Source organism: Pinus tabuliformis, chromosome J (assembly GCF_031772625.1).
Source record: "Pinus tabuliformis cultivar Carrire ecotype Pingquan chromosome J, CPIR1, whole genome shotgun sequence".
Taxonomy (NCBI): Eukaryota; Viridiplantae; Streptophyta; class Pinopsida; order Pinales; family Pinaceae; genus Pinus; species Pinus tabuliformis.
Window position 1 is genome coordinate 700,803 of NC_142295.1, and position 27,863 is coordinate 728,665.

Genomic DNA, 27,863 nt, shown 5'->3' on the forward strand with positions numbered 1-27,863 from the left:
CCAGCAGTGACAGCAAAGCGACGGGGATACTTGATTTGATTCATTCCGAAGTGAGCGGTCGGATGTCTCATGTTTCCTTGAGTGGATATGAGTACTATGTGTTATTCATTGATGATCACTCCAGGAGGACCTGGATTTATTTTTTGAAGACCAAGAGTGAGGTCTTCAAGCGGTTTCAGGAGTTCAGAGCTCTTGTGGAGACTCAGACAGGTCGAAAGATCAAGTCCTTGAGGTCGGACAATGGAGGAGAGTACACCCTTGGAGAGTTTGTTGACTATTGTGCGGAGGCAGGCATTAGGAGGGAGTTCACTGTTCCTTACAACCCCCAGCAGAACGGGGTTGCGGAGAGGAAGAACAGATCCATCATAGGGGCTGCCAAAGCCATGTTACATGATCAGGGGTTGCCATTGTTCTTGTGGGCAGAGGCCTGCAACACAACTGTTTACTTGCAGAACAGGAGTCCGCATCGTGCCTTGGGGCACATGACTCCGGAGGAGGCTTTCTCTGGGAAGAAGCCTGATCTTGGTCATCTTCATATCTTTGGATGCATTACATACTCCTATATACCCAAGGAGAAGAGGACCAAACTAGAGCCCACTGCAGAGAAGGGTATCTTTGTGGGCTACAGTGAGACCTCAAAGGCCTTTCGGATTTACATTCCTGCACAGAGGAGAGTTGTTGTCAGACGGGATGTGAAGTTCGAGGAGGACAGGGCCTTTAGGAGGTCACGGGAGTTAGAGTATCTGGATCAGCCAGACCCTCAACAGCAGTTGAGTCAGTCACAGGGATCCAGTGGGCAGGGATCAGGAGGATCCAGAGGTACATCCATGAGGATGTCAGGTCCATCAGTGAGCAGTGGCTCGCCGAGCCAGAGGGGTGGTGCTCCAGGCAGCATGCAGAGCAGTTCACTAGGGAGTCCACTAATGGACAGTTCACACGGTACCTCAGCTTCTACAGGTTCAGGTGCATGCAGGAGGACAGCAGACAGACAGTCAGGAGTTCAGGCTACTGATGGTGATGAGGAGGAGGAGTTTCATTCTCCTATGGGAGAAGCATGCTCAGGGAAGAGGAAGCCCAAGTGGCTTCGGGACACCTTGGGAGATGCCACATCTGTTGCTGAGCCGAAGAGGCTGGTCAGAGAGAGTAGACCACCTGAGAGGTTTTGTAGTTATATGGCGATGGTTACCAGCATCCTTGACTCTGAGCCTTCTAGCTATGAGGAGGCAGCTAGCCAGCAGGTCTGGAGAGAAGCCATGCAGGAAGAGTATTCTTCTATCATGAAGAATGATGTTTGGGAGGTGGTGCCGAGGCCTGAGGGAAAATCCGTGGTTACTTCCAGATGGCTTTACAAGGTAAAGCATGCTGCAGATTATGAGGAGACCTTCGCTCCCGTGGCTCGATATACTTCGATCCGCTCCATTATATCGATAGTAGCAGAGATGGGTTGGAAGATCCACCAGATGGATGTGGAGACCGCATTTCTCAATGGCTTCATACAGGAGGAGGTGTACATTGAGCAGCCACAGGGCTTTGAGGTGCATGGGAAGGAGTCCCATGTGTGCAGACTGAAGAAGGCCCTTTATGGCCTGAAGCAAGCTCCCAGAGCTTGGTACTCCAGGATAGATACATACTTGCAGGGGATGGGTTTCACAAAGAGTGAGGCAGATCCGAACCTTTACTTTATTGTGATTGGTGAGGAGCCTCTCATTCTGGTGTTGTATGTGGATGACTTGATCATTACAGGTGCAGAGAGACTCATAGAGCACTGCAAGAGAGATCTTGCGGCGGAGTTTGAGATGAAGGACATCGGCCTGATGCATTACTTTTTGGGTTTGGAGGTGTGGCAGGAGGAGGGGCATTTCTTCCTGGGGCAGGGGAAGTATATTGTGGACATCCTTAGCAGATTCCACATGGAGGATTGCAGACCCATGTCGACACTGATGATCACCAACTGGAAGAAGCTTCATGCTTCGGATTCCGAGTTGGTGGATCCCACATTGTACAGGCAGCTGATTGGTTCCTTGATGTATTTGGTCAACACTAGACCAGATATCTGTTTTGCAGTCAACACGATGAGTCAGTTTATGTGTGAGCCTAGGAAGGTTCACTGGGTGGCTGCAAAACACATTTTGCGGTACTTGCAGGGGACAGTGGATTATGGTCTGGAGTACAGGCAGGGAGATGGAGTGAGATTGGCAGGATACACTGATTCTGATTGGGCAGGTTGTGCTTCTGATAGGAAGAGCACTTCAGGGTGTTGTTTTGGGTTGGGTTCAGCAGTAGTGTCATGGTTCAGCCGGAATCAGCAGTCAGTAGCACTGAGTTCAGCGGAAGCAGAGTATATGGCAGCCAGTCTAGCTAGTTGTGAGGCCATCTGGCTTCGCAAGATGTTGTTTGGCTTGTTTGGTCAGTCGTTGAGACCTTCAGTGATTTACTGTGATAATCAGAGTTGCATTAAACTCACGGAGAATCCAGTATTTCATGACAGGTCAAAGCATATCGGGATCAGATATCATTTCATCAGAGACTATGTTCAGAAGGGAGCTGTGAAGCTTGAGTATATTTCCACTGATGAGCAGGTTGCAGATATTCTTACCAAAGCCTTACCACGGGGCAAGCATGTCTACTTCAGAGACAAGATGGGTGTGGTGAGGAACACTTTCCTCGGTAAGAGGGAGTGTTGAAATTTGGTACCAGAGGACAGGTGGTTCCCTAAGGCTTTGATCTTTGGCCTAGGGAAAAGTGTCCAAAAGAATTTAATTTTTCTCCTAAAGTGACTTTATAATTTTATAAAGTTAAATCTAATTTAAAAGTGACTTTAAGTGATAAAGTTATTAAGTCTAATTTTAAAGTGACTTTTATAAAGTCAATGAAAAATTAGAAAGGAAAAGTGACTTTGGAAATAAATGACTAAGTGGGTCTTTATTAAAGTGGGGTGAATTAAAAAATAGAAAGTGAGATTTAAATGAGCATTTAATCTCAGCCATTGATCTAAATCTATTTCAGCCATTGGATTTAGAGATCACCCAAAAGTCACTTGGAGTTATATTAAAGGAGTAAAAGGAGGAAAAGGTCATTCATTCTTTCATGAGCAGATTAGGAGAAGGAGAGCAAGAGAGCAAGAAAGATTTCTGAGCAGGGAGGAGAAGGAGACAGCAGCTTGGCACACATTCCAAGGCAGTAATTGAGCAGATTTGTACAGTTGATTCAGCACATAGTGAAAGGCAGATTTTTGCACAAAAATCGAGGAGCAGTTTGCTGATTTTTCTGCACACAAAACGGAGGCCGTACAGCATTTATTGCTGTCCTGTTTGCTGTAATTTCCAGATTGCTGTGAGGCACGGGAAAGGAGATAAGTTGTAAATTTGCTTGCTGATTTTTTGCTGAATAATTCTCACTGTAAAAAGGCAATTTTCAGAAATAAAGAAGAGCTCTCAAATTGGTTTTCCCCAAGAGTTGTAGGGAGTTTTTCCAGGGTCAAGTTGACAAAAAATATCAGTGTTTTAATGTGTTTAAATGGCTGTTTTTGATTGCTGATTTTTAATTCTGCAATTTCCAGCATTCTGAAAAATTTCCAGAATTTGTGTTTTCAGCAATATTTATTTTTTTCAGTCTGTTAAATGTATGGTTATGGGAATGGACATTTAACTACATGGGAGAAATAAGGAGAAACTGAAAACCGGGGTGGGAAAACAGAAATTTCTACAAGGCAGGAAGTAGCAGCAAAGGAGGTTGAATCAAGAAAGAGGAGGAGGAGGATGCAGCTATGGCATTTGCAGGACAGTAGGGGAAGAGGAAGAAGAAGGGCATCTCCAAGGTGAAGTGCTTCCATTGTGGGGAGCTAGGTCATTATGCAACCCACTGTCCCAGGAAGAAGAATAAGGGAGAGGCTTCTGACTCCAAGGCAGCTCCGGCTAATGCGGAGAAAGAAGTCGAAACAGATGACGATAATGCCATGAGTGCTCATGCGCCTCTAGAGAAGAGGTATGGTGACATCGAGTTGTAGTCAGGAGGACTACAAAATATGAGGGGCAGGATCCTTGAGGTACCCAAACTCTTGGATCATATCCGACTGCGGGAACCCCTAGTCACAGTAGCAGGATGACAAATGTCGGTAGAAGCAAGATGCAATGGCGCAACAAGGCAGAGCTAGAGTGAATAGGTCTGGGGGTTGCAGCAGTGCGAGAGGCACATTGATGGTTGCAGCAATGCAGAAAGGCACAGAGGTGGTTACAACGGTGCGAGAGGCACAGGGATGTTTTCACCAGCGCAGAGGCAACAGAGGGAGCACAAGATAGCAGTAGAGGTAGCTTCAGCATCAGGAGGCTTCCAGACTGACAAGGATGTCAGTGGTTGGGTAGATTAGTTACTTACCTCTCGGTAACTAAGTTGCAGTGCAGCAATTAGCAGTGGTAGTGTTATGGGCAACATGATGCAGCATGTTGAGAGAGAGTTGCAGTACAGATATAGCAGTGGCAGTGGCAGAGCCATGGGCAACAGTACAGGAGGCAACAATGCAGTGGATGTTGGGGAGTAGGCCAAGCATCAGCACAGGTACCAGTGTTGGATGATCAGTGTGATGTTCAGTGGTGGAGCATTACTAGAGCACATTCCTCGCTAAGAGGGAATGTTGATTTGTGGTAGCATCGGATGTGCTCTAGCCATGAAAATTGGTGGAGAGGCTAAAGCACATGAGATCTCCAAGACCCACAAATTGGTTTGGGGAAACTCCACCCTGTTAGAGATATATTAAAATAATTAATATTTTTAATGGGGTTCCTAAGTCTAAACTTAGGAAAATGAAAATATTAATGGATATTAATATAAAATTGGGTGAGAATGTTCTAAATGACATGGATCAAGCCAAATCTAATCTTAGCCATTGATTAGAGACTTAATCTCGGCCATTGAAGACTGAACAGGAAAAGTATAAGAGGAGGCTTGAGGGTTAGTTGGAGATACACCAAGATTGATCAGTGAGTTCAATTTTCTGGAGCGGAGTTTCCTGAGAAAATTCAAACAAGTGATCCGAGTTGCAACAGTGGGCAGTGAGTACATAGCAGAAAAGCAGAGATAGTGCCTGAGGGTCAGCGCAGACCCTGGAGAGGCTACGCAAAGGTAGTCAGAGCTACGCAGAGGCAGCTAGAGATTGCGCAGAGGTTGAGGGGCCTGCATGGGTGACGCAGAAGGCTAGAAAGCTGATGTAGAGAGGCAGAAGGCTGACGCAGAGGGTTCAAGAGTGACGTTGTGGCTAGCAGAGCTGATGCGGAGCCGAGAGGAAGCACCAAAAGAATTTCATGGGGCAGACTTGCTGAATATCTGCCTCCCAGAAGAGGTATTACTGCCATGTAGAAATCTCTGTTGGGTGAGCCAGTTTGTCACCCTAGTTCTACTCAAGAAAGCTTCTTAATAATAAAACCCTCAGCATTGCTGCACCAGTTTTCCCACATTGGGTTTTTCCGGGGACGATTGTCCAAAAATAACGGTGTCCCTTGTGTGTTTGTCTATTATTTCAGTTGCTGATCTATATATGAGTTGAGACTGCATTTGTGTTTATTTTCAATATTTATATGGTTAAATAATTTGTTAATGAATAAACAAGTAGGTGAAATAAACCAGATAATGCTGTAGGAATTTCTGACATGTCAGACTTAGAAATTTCAACAGTATTCCCTACCTTGGGTTTTTTGTAGGGACAATTGTTCAAAAATATTGATGTCAATTTTATGTGTGATGTTTTCTCAGTTCTTGTGATTTATTATTTGGTGAAATTTGCAGTTGTATTTTCATTCAGTATTTGCAGTAAATTGATTTGCTAGGACAAATAATCATTAAAAGATAAGTGAATAAATACCAGATTAACTGCTATAGAATTTTCACAGAAAAGATTGTTGGGTTTTCTCCCAAATTTGGGTTTCCCAAGGAAACATTTTGGTGTCTACTGTGCATGGCTATTCTACTATGATCTTTACTGTTTCTGTTGCATTTACTGTTGAATTTTTTGAGTGTAAATGCTTAACGATCTTCTGGGATGTGCTAAAGTAATACTATATATCATCGGAAGTAATTATCAGTTGCAGAAAATTGTGTTTGTCTAACTAGCACTAGAAAATCAACAAATCCACCTCCTCAACTGGAGGAGAGGGGGCAGTTTCTGCAACACTGGTCTGTACAGTGGGTTACCTGTACATATCCTATTCTACCATTGAAAACTCCCATCAACGTGACATTTCCCTGGGACTTAAACTCTACAAAATTGTTCACTTGTTTTAGTATTATTGTCGTTCAGGCCATTTTGTTTGTAGAAATCAGATTTTTCGGGGGCAAAGTAACATGCTGCTACAAAGCTGATGTCACTGCCGGTTCTTAGTTTTAGCCACGTGTATTTCTTCTGTACATATGCCTTCCTTATGGAAATGACTTTTCACCTTTTCTCCTTCACCAAGCATGTTATCCTTCACTTCCTTTTGTGGTTTCTTGACACTTGGTTTCAATTTGACCAATTTTTGTACAGTGGGAGATCTTTGATTCTGCAACTAGAATGTTCCCAAGTATCTAATTTTTGTACAGTGGGAGATCTTTGATTCTGCAACTAGAATGCTCCCAAGTATCTACTAGTATAACAACATCATGTTCTTATGCTATGGTCCCTAGCCTGTGATCTATTCTACAAGGGTAACCCCTGCTGTTCTACACTATTAACTTGAATCACCCTTGGGTCAAAGGGTCCGCACCTTCCTATTTCCTTACTGAAAAGAAAAAATATAGATTAAGGATTGAGAGCAGTTTAATAAAAGCAGCACATGGATAGGAATCAGCAGCAAAATTTGGTACACAAATCTCACTAAAACGTTGCAATTCAGACAATAACAGGAAAAAACTGACCATAATGGATATCAAGTATGCACAACTGAGAAGAATTTAGGGCAATTCTTCTTTTCTTGTGAATACATAAACATCAAGAAGAGATGGATTGAATGAAACAAATCATAGAAAATAGAATTTGTCATATTTTTAAATGAGCTTAAAAACATCTGCTATGTTCCAGAGATTCTTATTTCTTCTTCTTTCTTTTAAAACTAGAAGATTGATACTTCTGAACACCTGAAAAAGTTGACAGCATATAGAAAATATAGCATTGTCCAATAATGTAACAACAATCCAGATTCCAGACTGCAACTAGCAAGTAAAAATCAAGGCTGTATGGAGATATCATTGACATTTAAATAGAAATTTTTTGTATTACCTTACATATTTCTGGATTCTGCTCATTTCTCCAAGCACCTCCCATCAGCCTTCGATCATAGAAGTTGAAACCTTTCTCGTGAAACTCACTTTTGGACCTGTTCTCATGTATCTAAAAGTGTGCAGAATAAAATTTCGAACATATAGAGAATTCATGAGGATCTGCTATAAACAGAGCTATTTTAATTTTTGATAAGTCCTTCGTTATATTCAATAAATTTTTTCATATCATGCCTAATTGTCAATAAGCACGCACTCATGTTTTAAAAAGAATTCAGGGATAAGACACCATATTCAGCTTTTAAGGAGCATTGAAATGGTAACTTCCCAAACATAACATTGCATGCACACCTGTTTTGATGTAAAAGTGCCCACTGTTTGGGCTTCTGATACGTCAGAACCATATATTACTCCACCAATTGAACACATGTGGAACTCCATCACATTTTGAGTCAATGTCCCTGTCTTGTCTGAGAAAATATACTCAACCTGCATAATGCATTGTGGAGTTTAGTATCATATACTGCTGATTCAGAAAGTTCCATCGATATATGTGTTAACATTAAATCATGACTACTAGACCCTGATATGTACACTAGGGGGATTTTACGATTGTTTATTTGTACCCATGCCTCTCAACCATATAAATTTTTTTACTGCCAGTATGAAGGAACTTATTTACCTGATTCTTGAGAAAGAACTATGAATTCAATAGAACAGTATACTGCTTACATTGTATTAGGACAGGTCCTTCAAAATTTAAAACACCTCATATAACAATGAATATTAGCGAACACATTGCTCCTTAGTGAAGAGGTCCTATAAACTTCTTAGGAAAATTGACTAGCAGGAATGTTGCATATTATTTTCTCCACCCATGTTGCACAATTTGGAAAGACAAGAACAAAGTTATAATTTGGGCATGCGGACATTCATCTCGCACATACACGTGAATAGGGTGTACTTAACACAGTGTTCACATGAATTATGTCTTGGTGATGCTACAGTTCAGTTTTCACTATTTATGGGCCTCTTTATACCCAAGAGGTGATACACTCTATGACTCTATCTTGGGAATGTGTCAGTTTACCCATGTACATGATGCACAAGGGGCATTTATACAGTAATGACACAAACATGTGTGCTAAATCACCAGTGCCTCACTATTATTACATGATCCCCATATTACATCACTCTTATTCATAGTTACCAAAATTGCGATAAAATTGTGAAAAAAATTGTGTTTGTGATTTTTCCCATGCTGTGATTTTGTTGATCTTTTGCCTGCCAAAAGAGTCACAATTTTATCATAGAAAATCGCAACACAACCGAAAAAATCGCCAAGCCACGGACAAGGGAAATTGATTTATTTATTTGTTTAGAGTTTTCTCACTCATTCTGCAAACAAAAAGAAGGGTATGGAGAGCAAAGGATGAGGAGACCAATTTTGCTCGAGACAAGGAAGAGCCAACTTTAGAAAACACCAAATGTGGATGCCATTTAATTGGACAGGATTGAAACCAAAGCTGCTTGCAGGGTTGGGATTAAGAGGCTGTCATGGAATTGATCAATTGGTTTGAGGAGGCAACAAAGCAAGTAGTAGGAGAACTTGTTCAACAACCGCATAAATCTCTGATTAAAATCTTTGATTCTTTCTTTGTTTCCCACTTTCAAATTCCCACGTTCTTTCAACAACATGGTGGGAGTCTTATCGTCAACAAATTTTTCAAAGAAAAATTTTCTTAAACTCCCTCCAGTTTCGTATTGTATTGCCTGAAAAGTTGTGATACCATATAGACACTCTACCTTCTAAAGTATATGAAAAGAGTCTGCAAGCAAGATTGTCAAGACTCAAAGCATACCTCAAGCATTTGTAGATGCATGTAGAACTTGCCTATATGATCTTCAGCTTTGGTCTTCTTATCTGGATTGAACTTTGACAACAACTTTTCCGGATGTTTGGGCATCTTATGAAGACTGCCCAGAAAAGCAAGTGGCCCTTGGGCCATCCAATCCAGATCTGCATCAGCCATGTCTTCGTCTCTGTCCTCCTCTTCTTCTGAATTGGAAGAATCTTCTCCCTCACCGCTAGGATCTGCAATGTAGTCAGGTGCTCCTCGTCAGAAAAATGAAAATTTTCTCCTTCACTGTCTAGATTCTCCTCAACAGGAGAAGTTCCACCGATTTTATAGATTCAACCAGTTCGAGGGTTGCGATAACCAAATCTTCCACCGACGAAACAAGCACACCACTGCGAGTTACTTCTTTTTTTACAGGCTTATGAGGGAAAATTACAATGACAGGGAGTCGACCAAGAGCTCTCGCAAATTGATGAATGATGGGTCGTGTTGCACTCAAATTGTCAAAGTTCCAGGGAAGCGGAAGTACCAACTTTTTCAACAAGGATCAGATCACATATCAGCAGTCTATGCGTCATGGTCATCCCATTCTGCAAGTTACATATTGTAAATGATCTTAGTACACCTTGAGTCTATGTAACAAACTAGGTAAGCCTATAATTTGATGATGAATTCCATCACAGGAGGGTTTTTTAACCTCACTGATTACCTGTGTTTTTCGACATAGCTAATCAGAAGAGTTTTTTCCCTCCAGCTTAAACCCCCAAACATAGGGTGAAATTTATTATCGAATTATTAGGTGAGTCCTAGTGTTTTAGTTGAATCTAATGCAAAGTGGTTTGGAAATAATTTAAGTTAATTGGCTAAATTATTTTATTACAAATCACTTAGTTTACTAGATCATATTGTGTCACAAATAGATTATGTGTCTTGATTGTATAAGACGAATGTGTATTCCCTCTTTGAGCCTTGTAAATAAAAAATCATATGTATTAGAGGGTTGGAAAAATAATTAATCCCCTCATGTGTAAATTAATTAATTTTTCTGGCAAAATAAAATTAAATCCTAAGCCAGAAAATTAATTAATTAGAGTAAAGTTAAATTGTCTTAGAAAAATGAATTCTCCAAATGGGAAAATTCGTCGATCTTAAAAGAGTCAATTTTTAAAGGTGCTCCACCAAGCAAATATTGTACTTTTCAAGAAAATTTGGACTCTTAGACGTTGGTGGTTAAGTCAAAGTCACATTTTTTAGGAAATTAGCTCAAAATAATTAATTTTGAGCTAATTAAAATGGAATTAAATGATAAATTCGAAAATTCCTCAAAAATAAAAAATCAAAGGCCAAGATTAAAAGATCTTGAATTGTTTATCAATGACCAAGATTATTTTGACAAGGATCAAAGAAACTAGCCGTTATTTTTCCATTTGGAGAATTTATCTATTAATTAGAGAGTCATTTGAGACACAAAGCCTTAAATATCAGCAATAATAACAATCCTACCATGCATCTAAGGTTTCAACAATGTTAGACACTACTAGGGTTTGTTTGCAAACCCTAGATTTTATCATCAAAACTAAATCATATCGGAAAACAATATTATCATATCCTAGAATATCAATTACTAGGGCTTTGTTACAAACCCTAGAATTCACAATCTATGAGCATCAATAATTAGGTCAGCATACTTGCAAATACATATCTAGGATTTCATGCACTAGCAATACACACCAATATCAATACATTAGAGTTAGACATATAACAATTTTGATCAGGCTAGGGTTTCGATCAGACAGATGAACAAATACCTAGGGATTCATTCATAGGACCTTGCTATAGATATTATACATGTTTAGTTCATAAACCCTAAATTACCAAACCCTAAAGATCTAGAGTTTCAATACATGACTTAGATATTAACAGCAAACCCTAAAGGACTAGGGTTTCTATAACAGTTCCAAAACATCAAAAGAATAGGAATTCTAGATTTCATCAACAACCCTAAGTAGACTAGGGTTTCAATATTAGCATCAACATACCCTTAGGTTAGGGTTTTACAGTGAACCTTTTTAGGGTTCCACAAGAATGATAATATAATGAGGGTAGATTCAATCTAATGATTAATCACCCTAACAAGAATCTTTGTGATTCAAAACCCTAGACATAACAATGTCAGTAATGTAAAGCAAATTTAAAATAGAATGAACATACCTTTTATGAAGAGAACTTTATAACAAAGTTTATAGTCTAAGGCATACCTTTGAGTTGTTCCTTAACAAACCTTGTAGGACATCAAATCTTGACGGGCTTCAATAGAACTTCTTTCATGCTTCAAGTCTATCCTTTGAAGTCTCCTCCATAACCCTTGAGCAATCAGCAAGCTTTCCTATCCAAGGAAAATATAAAGAGAAAGGTTATTAGTATACAATGCAAACAAGTCTTGATGAGGAAACCATACAAAAGATGAAACCAAGAATAGAATACTTATCTTTTGGTAAAATGTGGAGGCTCCCTCTTAACCCAATCGTTTTGAGGTATACCTACAACCTTATAAAAATGAAAATTGTTCTAATAGGACATGTTAGACCCATAAACTCTAGAAATCAAAACATAAAGGAAAACAATTCAAAACAAAAATAGAAGACTGTGAGGGCTATGTCAGAGAGAGAGGACTTAGTAGTATAAGTCCTTGAATTCTGATTCTTCAGTCTTGTTCTTCTTAGGTGGATCTTCATCAGCAACATTTGCATGTTCCCTCTCTCTCTTCTTATTTCTTGGATTCTTTGGATAATGGCTTTTGTATTGACCCATCTTGTCATAGTGGTAACATTCAATCTTGGATAGGTCCACTATCTTCTTTGGTCCTTTGAATTTCTTGAAGGTTCCCTTATTCTTGTGATGAGCAGAATAGGCATTTGAGGTGTTTTCTTCTTCCTCCTTGTTGTTTACTAACGATATTTCGACTTCTTCTTCACTATATGCATTCCACATTTGTTCAAATGTTGGAGCATCCTTCCAACTGTTATGTCCTAATGCAAAGACACTCCAATATTTTGGTAGTCCTAAAAGGGAAGTAATTACGAGCTCCTTTTCTAGGACAACTTCATCTATTACTTGGAGCAAGGTTGCGGGGGAGCGGCTTCCCCCCCTCGAACCCGCTGCTAGAGTGCCCTCCCTTCGGGAGCAACTCGAGAGCGACCCTGAGAGCACATTCGCGAAATCGCTCCCACAAGGAGCAAATTTCGGGAGTAACCCCAAGAGCGAAATTTCGCTCTCTAGCCTTTTTTGTAATTTGTTTTTTGCAGTAACATTCCAAATGCAATTTTTTTCAAAGAAACAAATAATTTTTGAGTGGGGCAGCCTAATGATCAAACCTATGGCCCTAGTATTGATATGCGATTCATGGTAATGTTAAATTCTTAAAGTAAAAGTGACATTCTCCTTAATCTTCATTTTCATCTTTTTACTTAAATTTTTAACATTACCATGAAATGACTCAAGATGTTTGAGAGTGGTTTCGACCTTATTGGAATTCATATGGAGAAACTAGAATTTTAGATCTCATTAAAAATCCAACAGACTTATCAGTTTTTCAGGGTTTTAGGATTGGGGGGATTGCAATGTTTCCATTGGATTTTGTCATGTATTTGTTGATTTGGGGTAGCATCAGATATGCTCTAGCCACGAAATTTGGTGGAGAGGTTGGGGCACATAAGATCTCCAATACCCAGAAAGGGTTTGGGCAGATTCTAAACAGATCAGAAGATATTAAATAATTAATATTTTTAATGGAGTCCCTAAGTCTAAACTTAAGGAAAATAAAATATTGATGTGTATTAATATGAATCTGTGTTAGAATGGTCCAAAAGACATGGATCAAGCTAGATCTAATCTTAGTCATTGATTAGGGACTTAATCTTGGCTATTGAGATGTCAATGGAAAAAGTACAAGAGAAGGCTTAAGGGGCGGTTGGAGAACATACTAAGGGAGACCAGTCAATTCAATTTCTGGAGCGGGGTTTTCTGACAAATTGAACTAGTGGTTTGGAGAGAAGTCACGAGGCAACAAGTATGAAACAGAGAGACGAGAGATCAGCGCAGAAGAGGCTGACGCAGAGCCAGAGGAAGCCACTCAGAGGCAGAGAGACTGCACAAAGCCAGAAGGGCTTGCGTCATCCACGCAGAGGCTGCAGGAGTGATGCAGAAGCCCAGAGAGGCTGCACAGAGCTTCAGTAGGCTGACGCAGAAGGTTTCAGGTTGTAGCAGAGGTCAGAAGGGCCTATGCTCGGTTCAGAAAAGTGTTGGAAGTTTGTCTATCTATGGGTAAGCCAGTTTGGCACCCTGTTGTACAAGAAAATTGCTGAATAATAAAATCCTCCCTTGCTACACTGGTTTTCCCACATTGGGTTTTTATGGGGACATTAGCCCAAAAATAACTGTGTCAATGTGTGCATATGCTTGTTTCTGTATTATGGTGTGATATCTGCAATAGTATTTATTTTGATGTTTGTTGAAGTAATTTCATGAATAACTTTCTAAATCACTTGCTGTAGTGATAGAATTTTCACATGGTATCAGAGCAAGTAATCAGAGACAGAAAGGGAAAATCAATTACGGGTCGAGACCACAATGCAGAGGCATCCACCTCAGGGGACTCACGCATATTTTCAAAAGATTGCACAAGAGAGAGAGATTTTGATTTCTCTATGTTGGCTTCCAGGTTGGAAGAAGAAGTGGCATGCATGACTAGTGTTGCATCATCAGAAATATGGTATATATACAATAGAGCCACATGGCATATGATGGGAATTAGGGAGTGTTTCTTAGAATATTGAGAAGAGAAGATGAACTTTCAGATCACCATGGGGAACAAGGCAAAGTGTACTCCAATAGGAAAGGGTACCATAGTTTTTCAGACAAAATCAAGAGAATGGTTATGTGCCACAAATGTGTTGCATGTGCCAGGATTAGGGATGAACTTACTTTCCATGTCACAACTACAAGGCAAGGGCTATGACGTCTACTTCATCAAGGAAAAGGTATGCGTCAAGCACCCGAGCTAGAAAAAGAAAGTACAAATCGGGATCAAAAGTAATCAGTTGTACAAATTACAACTAGAATCTCCAATGGCTCTAATAGGCAGCCATGGGGACAAAGACTTGAACGAACTATGGCACAGAAGGATGGGTCACTTGCACCATGGAGCTCTGAGAATTCTCAAGAGCACTGTAACAGGAGTTCTGGACCCGAGTACAGAACGAGATGATGTATGCAGGGGATGCACTCTAGGAAAGTATACCAAGGCAGCATTTCCTAGGAGCAAACACAGGGCCAAGAGCGTACTAAGATTGGTACACTCAGATATTTGCACACCTATGTCCGTCAAAGCTCTCAGTGGTGCCAAGTACTTCCTTACCTTCATTGATGACTACTCGAGGAAAACTTGGATCTATTTTCTGAAAACCAAGGATGAGATTTTCTGTCGATTCAAGGAGTTCAAGGCTCTAGTGGAGAATCTGACAAGTAAAAAAATAAAAGTCTTGCGCTCAGATAATGGTGGAGAATATGTCGATAAGGACTTCACTGATTATGCGCTAAGGAGGGCATCAGAAGAGAGTGTACAGCTCCCTACAATTCGAAGTAGAATGGGGTTGGCAGAAAGGAAAAACAGGGCTATTGTAGAAGCAGCTAGGGCCGTGCTGTATGATCAGGATTGCCAAAATTCCTGAGCACAGAAGCATGCAACACAATTGTCTACGTTCAAAACAGGAATCCTCATCAGGCATTGGGCAAGATTACTCCATAAAAAGTCTTGACATATTGTCGCATACCCAAAGAAAAGAGGAAGAAGTTGGATCAGACTACAGAAAAGGGGTATCTGGCAGGATATAGCAAGAATGCCAAGGCATACAGGATCTATCTTCCAGGGAGCAGGAAGGTAGTAGTATGACGAGATGTAAAGTTCATGGAGGACAGAGCTTTCAGAAGATCTCGCGAAATGCCTTCCAAGGAGCAATCGAAAGAGGATCCATTGGTCATACCTCTTCAACTAACGGAAGTAAAGAATCCTTCCTCAGATGAGGAAGATTCTCAGGATGAGGAAGAGGAGCGAACAGAAGCACTTGTTGGTAGAGGAAGAACCAGCAGGGAACTCTGTCAGATTCTGCGTGATGCAGAGAACTTCATCGGAGAGCCAAGGAATAGTAAAAGGGGGCGAAAACAGCCAGACATGTATCAGGCGTTAGTAGCCCAGGATGGAGAGCCTGCCAGCTTCAAGGAGGGAGCTCAGCATCAGGTCTGGCTAGATGCAATGGTAGAGAAGTATAACTCCATAATGGTAAACAATGTCTGGGAGGTGGTGTCAAGACCTCAAGACAAATCTGTGGTAGGTTCAAGATGGATCTACAAGATCAAATATGCTACCAACGGCAGTATTGAAAAATACAAGGCCAGGTTTGTGACTAAGGGGTATGCTCAAAAGGAAGGGATTGACTATGAGGAAACCTTCGCCCCGGTAGCTAGGTATACATCTATTAGGACCGTGATATCTCTTGCAGCCCAAATGGGATGGGAGATCCATCAGATGGATGTCAAGATGGCATTTCTGAACGGGGTAATAGAAAAAGAAGTATACATTGAACAACCGGAGGGCTTTGAAACTCATGAGAAGAAGTCTCATGTATGCAGACTAAAAAAAGCCTTGTATGGGTTGAAGCAAGCACCAAGAGCATGGTATGGTCGAATAGATGGCTACTTGGAGAAGATGGGGTTTGTCAAGAGTGACGCGGATCCGAATCTCTACTATATGGTCGTAGAGAGCGAGCCACTTATCTTAGTATTATATGTGGATGATCTCTTTCTGACAGGATCATCCAAACTCATTGAAGACTGCAAGAAGAATCTAGGACAAATGCACTATTTCCTAGTGTTAGAAGTTTGGCAGCAAAAAGGAGAAATCTTCCTTGGGCAAGTAAGGTATGCTACAGAAATCCTAAAAAGGTTTGGGATGGGAGGTTGTAGACCTATGGCTACGCCATGATCACCAACTGGAAGAAGATTGATGCATCAGAAGACAAGGATGTCAATCCCACCCTATACCAACAGCTCATAGGGTCCCTGATGTATCTAGTCAATATTAGGCCAGATATTTACTACACTGTCAACACCCTCAGTCAGTTCATGGTGGAACCAAAGAGGGCTCACTGGGCAGCAGCCAAGCACGTTCTCAGGTATTTACAGGGAACAGTTGATTATGGGCTCTTGTACAAAAAGGGTAAGGATATCAGGTTGAGTGAATTTACTGATGCAAATTGGGCAGGAAGTTCAGTGGATTGGAAAAGTACCTCTGGGTACTGTTTCAACATTGGATCAGGAATAACCTCCTGGTGCAGTAGGAAACAGAAGTTCGTGGCTCTGAGCTCCTCTGAGGCAGAATATATGGCAGCAAGCATAGCTTCGTGTGAGGCCATATTGCTTAGAAACTACTGGTAAATTCAGAAGAAATATGGAGACAACCATGATCATGTGTGATAATCTAAGTTTCATCAAACTCTCTGAGAATCCAGTATTTCATGATAGATCAAAACATATTGATATCCGGTGTCACTTTTGTCAGAGATTGTGTCTAACGAGGAGCTGTACAGTTGAGCTACACTCCTATAGGGGAACAAGTGGCAGATATCCTCACCAACGCCCTTGGAAAGTCAAAATTTGACTACTTCAGGGAAAAGATGGGGATGGTAAAGAACCCCTTTCAAAAGCACTGTGTTAGCAGCACAAAGGAAGAGGGAGTTGCAGTGCGGATGCAGTGTTGGGAGAAAGGACCAACAGCAGCACGGATGCAGAGGGAGCTATCGTATAGATGCAGTTGTGGCAGTGATAGAGTCATGGGCAGCAGTACAAGAAGCAGCAGTGCAGAGGATGTTGGGCAGGAAGGCCTAGCATCAGCACAGGTACCGATGCCGGATGATCAGAGTAATACTCAGTGAGGAGTATTGCTAGAGCACAGTCCTTGCTAAGAGGGAGTGTTGATTTGGGGTAGCATCGGATGTGCTCTAGCCACGAAATTTGGTGGAGAGGTTGGAGCACATAAGATCTCCAATACCCAGAAAGGGTTTGGGAAGATTCTAAACAGATCAGAAGATATTAAAATAATTAATATTTTTAATGGATTCCCTAAGTCTAAACTTAGGGAAAATAAAATATTAATGTGTATTAATATGAATCTGTGTTAGAATGGTCCAAAAGACATGGATCAAACCAAATGTAATATTAGTCCTTGATTAGGGACTTAATCTCAGCCGTTGAGATGTCAACAGAAAAAGTATAAGAGGAGGCTTAAGGGGCGCTTGGAGAACATACTAAGGGAGACCAGTCAGTTCAATTTCTGGAGCGGGGTTTGCTGGCAAATTGAACCAGTGGTCTAGAAAGCAGTCAGGAGGCAGCAAGTACGGAATAGAGAGACGGGAGATCAGCGCAGAAGAGGCAAACGTAGAGCCAAAGGAAGCCACGAAGAGGCAGGAGACTGTGCAAAGCCAGAAGGGCCTGCGTCATCCACGCAGAGGCTGTAGGAGTGGCGCATAAGCCTAGAGAGGTTGTGCAGAGCTTCAGTAGGTTGACGCAGAGGGTTTCAGGCTGTAGCAGAGGTCAGAAGGGCCTATGCTGCGTTCAGAAAAGTGTTGGAAGTTTGTCTATCTGTGGGTAAGCCAGTTTGGCACCCTGTTGTACAAGAAAATTGTTGAATAATAAAATCCTCCCTTGCTGCACCGGTTTTCCCACATTGGGTTTTTCTGGGGACATTAGTCCAAAATAACTGTGTCAATGTGTGCATATGTTTGTTTCTGTATTACGGTGTGATATCTACAGCAATATTTATTTTAATACTTGTTGAAGTAATTTCATGAATAACTTTTTAAATCAATTGCTGCAGTGATAGAATTTTCACAATATTAGGGTATGGAAATCATATTTAATCAAGAGCACCAATCCCTCTATCTACCTTGATGTTAGTAACATTGGTTGTTGAACTCCTCTATCATGACCCTACTAAAAATGTACCCATCGCTCAAACAAAATCTTGACTTGACATGCTATGTTTTTTCTATGTTATGTTAATGCTTCGAGGGTGATATTAATGACAAAGATACATTTGGATATTAATGCTTAGAGGGTGATATTAATGACAAAGATCTTGATTTTCCAACAAGACTAAAAAATTAGACATTTCTCATGCCAGCAAAAGGCCCAAGCATTAGCAATAGGTAATAGTTTTACTTGTCTTTTCTAGTTTCTTGTAGCTTTTATAATTGTTGACTCTTTCTTATTTATTATGATATTTTTTGTAAACAATATATGACAATTTAAGTTTGAAGTTGGCAATTATAACTCATTGGTAATGAATTACGAATATGATGCTTCGTGAAAGTTGAAAGTTGTTTCATTTCATTTCATTTTATAACATTTCATTTCATGTTAGATATTCTCTTTTGTAATGGTTAAACTTAGCTTACAAGTACAACTTTGGTGATCAATGGGAATAAATGTTATATATTGAATTTTGAAAGCTTGAAACTTTAAGATTGATGAATCATGAGACTCAATATGTTGTATGTTACTAACTTGTGGATGTGCTTGATGAACACTATAACTTCTAGATGATTGATGTTATATGGTTCAATTTATGTTTTCCTGCTACCATCAATGGCTTTAGAAAAAATTATGCATGAAAACAACACATCTTACAGTATTCCCATGAAAAATAACACCAGTAGAACTTAACCCCAAAGTCTTTCTTTATTATTCAGAAAAGGATTACACAAGAGCTTCTTGCTAAGCACACAATTCAAAAGTCGAATAGATCAACTGACAAATGACTTCTTATTTAAAGATAAATCCTCCAATGGCTAGTTCGACTGATCCTCGTCAAAGCAATCTCGATCGTTGATGAAAATTAAAATTTCTTTTAATCTCATCCGTCGACATATTTAAATATTTGCAGAAATTCGAATTTTTTTATTAAATGCATTTTAATTAACTCAAAAATAAATTTTTTGAATTAATTTCCCCAAAAATTTGACTTTGGCTTAACCCCCAGGGACCAAAGGTTTAAAATTTAGCAAAATGATTAATTTACCTTAGTCCCAAGACCTTTTAAAATTCAATTTTTAAGGACCGAAGAATTTTGCCTTTGGAGAATTTAAATTTTCCTAGGACCTAGAATTAATTAAATTTTTGGCTTAGGATTTAAATTATTTTTTGGCCAGAGAATTTAATTAATTAACCTATGAGAGGGTAAATTATTTTTCCAACCCTCAAGACACTTTACATCATGATTTTCATATTTTTTACATCATAAAGGGAAAAAAATTGTAATAGACCCACACAGACCACCCATTTCTGCGACACAAATATAATCCAGCAGACCAAGCAATTTGTCATAAAATAACCTAACCAAATAGTTAGGATTATTCCCAAATCACTTTTACATAGACTCGATCTAGAACACTAGGACTCGCCTAAAATCCTAGCGACAAAATCCATTCCAACTTTGAGGTAAGACTGTAGGAAAACTCCGCTGACCATCCGAGAATGTATCGGTGAGACAAAAATCCTTCCAGAATGGAGATCATCACTAGAAAAGTAGGTTTACCTAGGTCGTTACATACATGACAAAGATTTGTTGAGATTATTTACATTATACACATGCATAAATGGTTTACATAACATCTTGGAAGTCAAGCTGATGATGATAGCTGGACGGCACATACACATTGATCAAGTGTTATCCCTTTTGCGAAAAAGGGGGTGTACTGCTATGGGTTGTTGACACATATTGGTCAACAGGTGTCAATGGTCCTTTGATCTTTTTCTTCCTTTTTCAAAGTTGTCATGCCTTCTTTCGAGGGATATCTTTAATGGATCTTGTCAAATAGTGATTCCTTATGACCATGGTGTTCTTCACATGCTTGATCTCTTTCTTCATTTGCTTCTTCTTGAGTTTTTTAGATAACAACCTTATACTTACCCATGAGAGCACTTTCTTCTTTTCTTGCTTACTTGAACTAGTCAGCATTTCTTCTTCACATGTCTTTTAGTTAGCAATCTTGTACTCCTTAGGAGAGTATTTTCTTCTTCACTTGCTTCATGGAGTAGTCAACAACCTTATGCTCCTTATGTGAGCACTTCTCTTGTTGACTTGTACATGCTCTTGAGTATGTCTTCGGTGAAAGAGATCTTTTTGTACTTGATCAGGTCTTTAATAATATATAAGATGACGTGACTTTACATTTTAGTGCATACATACCTCATATTGATTATGCTTTGATCATCTTGGCTTCATTTGATGGTCCTTCTTGATTGATGTAGCCCTTCTTTACTTCATCCATTCTTACTTGCACATCATTCTTCCTTGTATTCCATGAATGGAATTCTTGTTGACACATCTACTCTTATTTATGAACCTTCTTTTGAAGATTCTTGTCATAGGATCTTGTAGATCCTCATCCTGCAAATGTCTCTTTCTTTTGATGATGGTGGCCTTCTATCATTTACAATCATGATCACATATGCTTTTATCATGGATGAGGTCTTATAATAGGTATGCTCCCTCTATATGAATATCTTGACCTATATGTACACTATGCTCTTATATTCTAGAAGATATTTCTAACCATGCATTTTGTTCTATTTCTAAATGCTCCTTCTACATGAGTATTTTGAACTCTATGTACATCATGCTTCTAGATTATAGAAGATGTTTCTAGTCATGCATTTTTATTCTATTCCTACATACTCTTATATTACTTTGAAAGAAGAATTTAAGTAAAGAAGTAGACTTAGTCATGGTAGAGATCCAGAGGATCTTCCTTCTTTTGCTTCTTGTCTTCTTCTTCCACCTCTTGAGTCATGTGAGCTTCTTCCCTTTTTCTTTTGTTTTTGTTGTCCTTCTTAAGTTTAGGATAATTCCTTTTGTAGTGTGCATATTCTTGACATCCAAAGCATTGGATTTTGGACATATCTATATTGGTTGTTCTTTGTGGACCAAATTTGCCAAATTTTCCCTTTTTCCTGGCCATGGTTGAAAATGCTTGCTCCTTTGATCCCACATCCTCTTTTGCTTCAAGTCTAGTTTCGTATATCTTGCATAGAGACCATAATTCACTTAGTGGGGTAGCTTCCTTCTTGGCATATATGCTTGATGTGAAGTTGCCCCAATCCTTAGGTAGAGCATTGAGTACTACGGTTGTCATTTCTCTATCAGACATGACTTCTCCTAGATCTTGAAGTTGATCCCTCATCTCAGAGATCTTCATGAAATATGGAGCTATTCCTTCCTTTGATATCTTCATCTTATACAAATCATTTTGAAGAGATATCACTTCTCCAGCTGTGCTTATCAAGAATAGCTCTATTAGCTTGTCATAGATTTCTTTTGATGTTTCAAGTTTGGAGACATAAGGAATGAGAGAGTCTTTGATGGATTCTATTAGAATCCTTTGAGCTCTTGTCTCATCCTTATTGTACTTGGCTAAGGCTTGAGTTTGTTCCTTAGCAGGGATAGTGATATTCCCTTTGATGTGTTCTAAAAGTTCATTCTCCTTGAGAAGTAAATCAGTGCTCTTATTCCATGCAAGGAAGTTAGTGGCCCCAACCAATTTATTGCTTTCCTTGCAAAAAGACATTGGTGTATAATCAGAAGGGGACATATACTTATTTGATAGAGTTTGAGATGTAATGGACTTGCTTTCTTCTTGAAGACTTGGTGGCTTGGCTTCTTTGGATCTTGACGTCCTTCAAGTTGCTTTCTTCAAATGGACTTGATTGATGGCTTAACGACTTGGCTTGTAGTGCTTTTCCTTTTCAAGATGGCGTGGCTTGATGTAGGTCCCTCCGCGATTTGCTCTTCTTGTAGGTGCCTTTACACAAAAGGCTTCTCCTTTTTCTTTGTAGTCTTCTTGTAGCCCTTTTTGGTCCTTCATTAGATTAAGACTTCTTGGCTTGATGCTTCAACTTTTGTAGATGTCCTTCCTTGATGAGTGTTCTTGAGATGCCCTTTCCTTGATGTGTCACCTTAGCTCTGATACCATGTTGAAGAATCAAGGGCAATAGTGTATAGTAGGATTCTTCTAGACTTGATAACAATTTGTGAAGTTCTTTTACAATTTATCTTGTTAGCTTAATCTTCTTCTCTTTTTATTAATGCATGTGATTTTACTTCATCAAACTGCTACCAAAAACATAAGAACAAGAACACAAGATGTTGGCTCACTGTTAGGGCCAAAACCTCTCTCTCTTGGAAAGGAAAACCCTTACATAGGTTTCTCTTATTGAAGATTCTTCTTGATCAATGCCAAACCCTAGACCCTTGACTAGAATGTCCTCCAGGCACAAGTCAAGTCCTTCCTTCCATCTTCGTTCTTTGACTGGAGATAGACCTTGTTTATGTGAGCTCTAGATGAGATGCTTCTCTTCTATACTTAGTGATATCCTTCACTTATGTAGACACCTTTTTCTTTTGACCAAACGAGATCCTTCTTGAGATCTAGATGTAGACATGGTGTGACTGTACAGGAGCCCTAGTTCTTCGCATGTGTGGAAGGTATCCTTTTGAATTAGGGTCCTTTAACCTTTGCTCTTAGAGTTTTCTTCGCTTGAGTAGGAGGCCTTGTAGGCTTAACTTTCTAGCCCAAACAAAGATAAATAAAGGACTGTATGTAGTTGTTGCTATGACTGTAGAGATGCCTCTGTTTCTCGCAAGCGTGACTAGTTTCCACCCTAGAAACAATCCTTTTGACTTCGGTCTAGACTTCTCCTTCTTCGTTGCACTAGAGACTCCTTACACTTGTCTTCTCTTCACCTTTTCCTAGTTGTCCTTCTTCGCTGATTTCCGAGATGAGTACATGATGTTATGAGGGAGTGGACAACCTCTATATATAGAGGACTGTCCCTCCTTTAGGCCGACTTGAGGCTGACTTGTAGACTGTAGGCCGACTTGAAGTTTCTTCATCATTTTTGCTCCTTGAAGGATGTCGTTGCATGGAGAGGACTTGACTTTGCTTGGAGGGATTTCCTTTGACTCTTTATACAAGTATATACATGGTGTAACATGCCCTTAAGGGTCTTCAACATTTTATTTTGACTCTTTGATTCTCCTATAGCACTTTAACATGTGCTAGACCTACTTCAATGAGCAAGAAACTCATTGATAAATATAACAAAAATAATATTTCCTTTCTTGAATAAATACGAATATCAAAAGTACATTTATCAAGGCCGAACCTAGTTACACTTTCTTCAACACATGAGACCGAGCATTTATGCCCCAACATCACTTTGGGGCCACACACGATGACTTGCATGGAGGATTAAGGGTCATCCCCTAGTTCATATTTTATGGAGGGCTCAATAAAATATGGAGCCCTCCATCAAGCTCCACTCTAGCTTGATGGTAAGGTCTTAGGTGTGTCCTACTGTATCGAGGACATGTAAATTATCATACTAGATCATGTCTAAAGTGTCGCAGAATTTGGTTGTGTCTAGAATCATTATTTTTATTTTCTAGCAAAAAAGGGAAAAACAAATAGCTAGAAATTAGTCAAAAAATTAAAATGAGAGGAAATAAAATTCTCTCCAAGTGGAAAAATAATTAAAAAGGGAATGTGCATTTTCCAAAAAAGGGATCAAATTGAAAGTTGAGAAAAGTTTCATTTCCAAGGCAGAAAAGTCCCACAAAAAATTCATTGGGCTAGAAGGAAGATAGTTTCTTATGGGAAATCAAGTTTTTTGTCCAAGTGGTTACTTTGAATGAGGAAATTACGAGAAAATTTATTTTTAAGATATTCCAGTGGTCCAAAACCACCTAGAGTCAGCAAATGGTCCATCCTGCTCATCAACCAAGGAAGTTGAATTTTTCTATGGATCTGTGCAACAGTAATCAAGGGTTCGAATTTTCTCTAGAAGGATCAAGCCATGGATCAAGTCAACTAGTCATTTTTTCCACTTGGAGGGGTCTCACACTCTCATTTTTCCTATATAAGGAAGCTCTTGCACCTCATTTCTGTTGATTTGGGGTAGCATCAGATGTGCTCTAGCCACAAAATTTGGTGGAGAGGTTGGGGCACATGAGATCTCCAATACCCAGAAAGGGTTTGGGCAGATTCTAAACAAATCAGGAGATACTAAAATAATTAATATTTTTTGGAGTCCCTGAGTCTAAATTTAGGGAAAATAAAATATTAATGTGTATTAATATGAATATGTGTTAGAATGGTCCAAAAGACATGGTTCAAGCCAAATCTAATCTTAGCCATTGATTAGGGACTTAATCTCAACCGTTGAGATGTCAACAAAAAAAGTATAAGAGGAGGCTTGAGGGTCACTTGGAGAGTACACCAGATGATCAGTCATTCTATTCTCTAGAGCAGGGTTTGCTAAGAGAGATAGAATCAGTGATCGGGAGAGCAGCTGAGGGGCATTGAGTACAGAGAAATAGAGAAGGCAGAGATTGTGCCGGGAGAGCAGCGCAATAGCCAAGGAGGGTGATGTAGAGCCAGCAAGGGCTCACGCAGGGCCACACAGAGGCAACCAAGTGTTGCGTAGAGCACCAGAGGGGCCAGCGTAGCTGACGCAGAGGCTCCCAGAGCTGACGCAGGGCCTCTTGGGGCTGACGCAAGCCAAGAAAGGTTGACGCAGGGCCAGCATGAGACAGAGAGGGGCTAACACAGTCTAGATTGGGTAGACGTTGGTGTTGCAGGAGCAGCTTTGTGCTGAGGAGCTGCCAAAAGGGTTTTCCGAGGTTTCAGCAGGAGATTTCTCTCAAGCTGTGAGGTGTAGCTGCTAAGGAAATTCTCTGTTGGGTAAGCCAATTACGGCACCCAGATTGTACTCTTATATTGCTTAATAAGAAAACCCTCAAATAGTCGCACCGATTTTCCCGCATTGGGCTTTTTCGGGGACATCGGTCCAAAAATAATGGTGTCATGCGGTGTGTTTGTTCTTGTTTCTTTTAGTTGTTGATCTGTAATATGTTGAGCATGCATTGGTGTTTATTTTTAGTATTTACTTTGTAAATAACTTGTTAAGGAAAAATAACAAGTAAGTAGGAATAAATCAGATAAAGTGCATGAAGGGTTTCTAAACTAAGTCAAATTAAAAACTTCAACAATTTCTATCATGAAAAAAATTATAATTGAGCTCTAAGTCAAGCTCTGCTGGTCAGTAATATTTTTTTCCTTAAATAATAAATAAGTCTTTGGGGTCAATTCATGGTGGTGTTCCTCTTCTATTCTTTATGGTAAACTCTTTCTAAATATTGCTCTTAATGCTCTAATGGGTTTGATTTTAATAATTGTTATTTCATTAGTCAGTTGTGGATTAACTATTTGCACAAGTATCTTGCATTACTTATTGGGCTAGATAAGAACTTTAAATTCAATCGATCTAATAGCTATCTCTAGATCTTTTGGTTTATTTTTTTATCTAACTCCTGTGATCTAACAATTTAATTTTAAGTGTGTAGAGATCTTCAGTGATTCAGATCTTGGGCGTTAGGGGAAGTCTTTGGTTGGACCAACCAACTCCCAAGACATAAAGATTGAAGAGCCCACTTTGTTTGATTTCAAGGCTTATCTAACAAATATATTTGGCAGGGTTTCTTGGCTATTGCTCATCTAAAAATGTTATCTCACTTATCTATCTCTATTTATTTGTGCTTGCATTGGATAGATCTGCTAATAAGAGCCATTGTTTGTTGATCAAGGAACCCTCATTCCTTGATCTAGCTTTTGTAAATTTATCTTGTATATATTTTTCCTCTAACCCTTGTATATATTTGTCCATCTTATGTATATCAATTGGGGTTTTACTTTTGTTCACTTGTAGATCTGACGATAGGGACAAGGGTTTTATTTTTTATTTCGTTTGCAGGTGGATTAGCCCAATGAATCAAAGAGAAACGAAAAGTTTTTGAGCCTATACCTTCACCTAGCCTAGTAGCTAGGCTTTTCATGCAACAATCATTTTTTGGAGGGTCATCTAGCGTCTTAGCCCTCTCTCTTTAGGGCTGCAAGCCTTTTAGGCCTTCTCTAGGCCTTTTAAAGGGAAGATTTCAATTTTTTTGTGGCAAGGACAACCAGAAGGGTTTGAGACCCTTCCTCACACCGAAATCAATTTTATTTGCAACGTTTTCTGCTGACAAATTTTGTAAATAATTTTTGAATTGTTTCGCAAATATTTTCTCTTGAAAATCTGACTTGGGTTCCAATTTTGTAGATCAGATATACATATTTTGGGCTCAAGTTTTTTGTTTGTGTTTATTTGGGCTAGTCGCTGACTTCTTGGCTCATTTTTGGCCTAGTTGCAAGGCCTTTAGGGCCTCATTTTTCTTCAGACATTTTGTGACTAACCCTTGGTTGTTTCCAAAGAATTCATTCACATTTTTGAAGGGTTTCTCCATCGATTTTTTTGCTAGGAGCTAGCCTTTTGGGGGCTGATCTTTGGAGACTATTTTTGGAGACTAGTTGCAGGCCTTCGATGCCTCTTTTCTCCTAGTCGAGGGCTTGAAGAAGGCCGCATACCCTATCCAATCTGAAACACTTTCATTTAGAGGGTTATCGAAATTTTTCAAGAGGTTTAAGGCTTGAAAATTTTGCAAAGTCATCATAAAAAATTTATTGAAATTTTCTAGCCTTTCCCTTGCAAGGTCGTGAGCTTTGAGGGTCATATTCATCAAGGTCATGGGTTTCTAGAGGTTGAGGAGCAAGTCGTATGTCATTGAAGTTCATCACCTAATGACTTGTAACTTCCTCTTTGATATTTTGAAGCTTGAGGAGCAATTGGTTGTTGTAAGGTTCTAATCATCTTTGTAATCTCCTCAAGGTTTTGGAGGAGCATTCTCACTATCTAAAGGGTTGTTTCTGTTGAAAAGTGTGACTAGGTTTGGTCTTCATAATATCCAATGTAATCATGATTTTATGTATTTGATGAAAAGAGAAAAAAATTATTATTATTATTATTATTTTGAAGCATGGGTTTCATGCTCAAGGTCATTTTATTTATAGGTCAAGCACCCATTGAGTGCTTCTAGGGCTTTGTCATAAAGTCTAGGAGTCAATTGAGTCATTGTAATATGTAATACCCCTTTGGGCATCTTGTATTATGTAAAATAAATTTATTTGAGTCATAAATGACCCTCTAAGACAAGTCAACATAGCTACAACAAGTCGGCCTACATGAAAGATCAAGTCAACCTCATGGAAGTAATTCATACCCATGGAAAGCCTATATATAAGAGGCATTCGACCTCATTTGAAGGAGACATCCAAGACATATGAAGAAACAAGAGAAGAAGTTTGATCATAAGAAGAAGAAGTCCTCAGGCAACCGAAGTTCAAGGAGGAACCTAAATTCGAAGTTTTTGGGTCTCCCTCTCTCATGTGCAATGAAATTCTAAAATTGTTGGGGTCAAAGTTGTTGATGAAGTTGTTGGGATCAAAGTTGTTGGGGCTGAAGTTGCTAGAGAAATTGTTGGGGTCGAAGTTGCTGGAAAGTTGTTGGGATTGAAGTTGCTAGAGAAATTGTTGGAAGGTCGAAGTTTGTTGTTGTAAGAGGAAAGTTCATCAATAAGGAAGGTTGACTTGGTCTTGGAGGGGTCTTTGTGAAGGGTCATAGGTCTTGGAATTCCTCATCAGAACATTCTATAAGAAGAGGAATTCTTGTGGGTTTTCCTCTCAAGAGGAAAGGTTTTGGCCCTAGCTAGCAACC

At 39.5% G+C, this 27,863-nt stretch overlaps 1 protein-coding gene across 4 annotated transcripts in view; it reads right to left on the bottom strand.

Annotated features, from left to right (window-relative positions):
• LOC149225112 (phospholipid-transporting ATPase 3-like) overlaps positions 1-27,863 on the bottom strand; it is a 471,966-nt gene that overhangs the window by 197,218 nt on the left and 246,885 nt on the right. For all 4 annotated transcript variants that reach the window (XM_089376915.1, XM_089376914.1, XM_089376913.1 and 1 more), the window contains 2 exons: positions 7,597-7,734; positions 7,247-7,357 (listed from right to left, as the gene is read on the bottom strand). In XM_089376915.1, the coding sequence (XP_089233041.1) occupies positions 7,247-7,357; positions 7,597-7,734 (249 nt within the window). The remainder of the gene's footprint in view (positions 1-7,246; positions 7,358-7,596; positions 7,735-27,863) is intronic.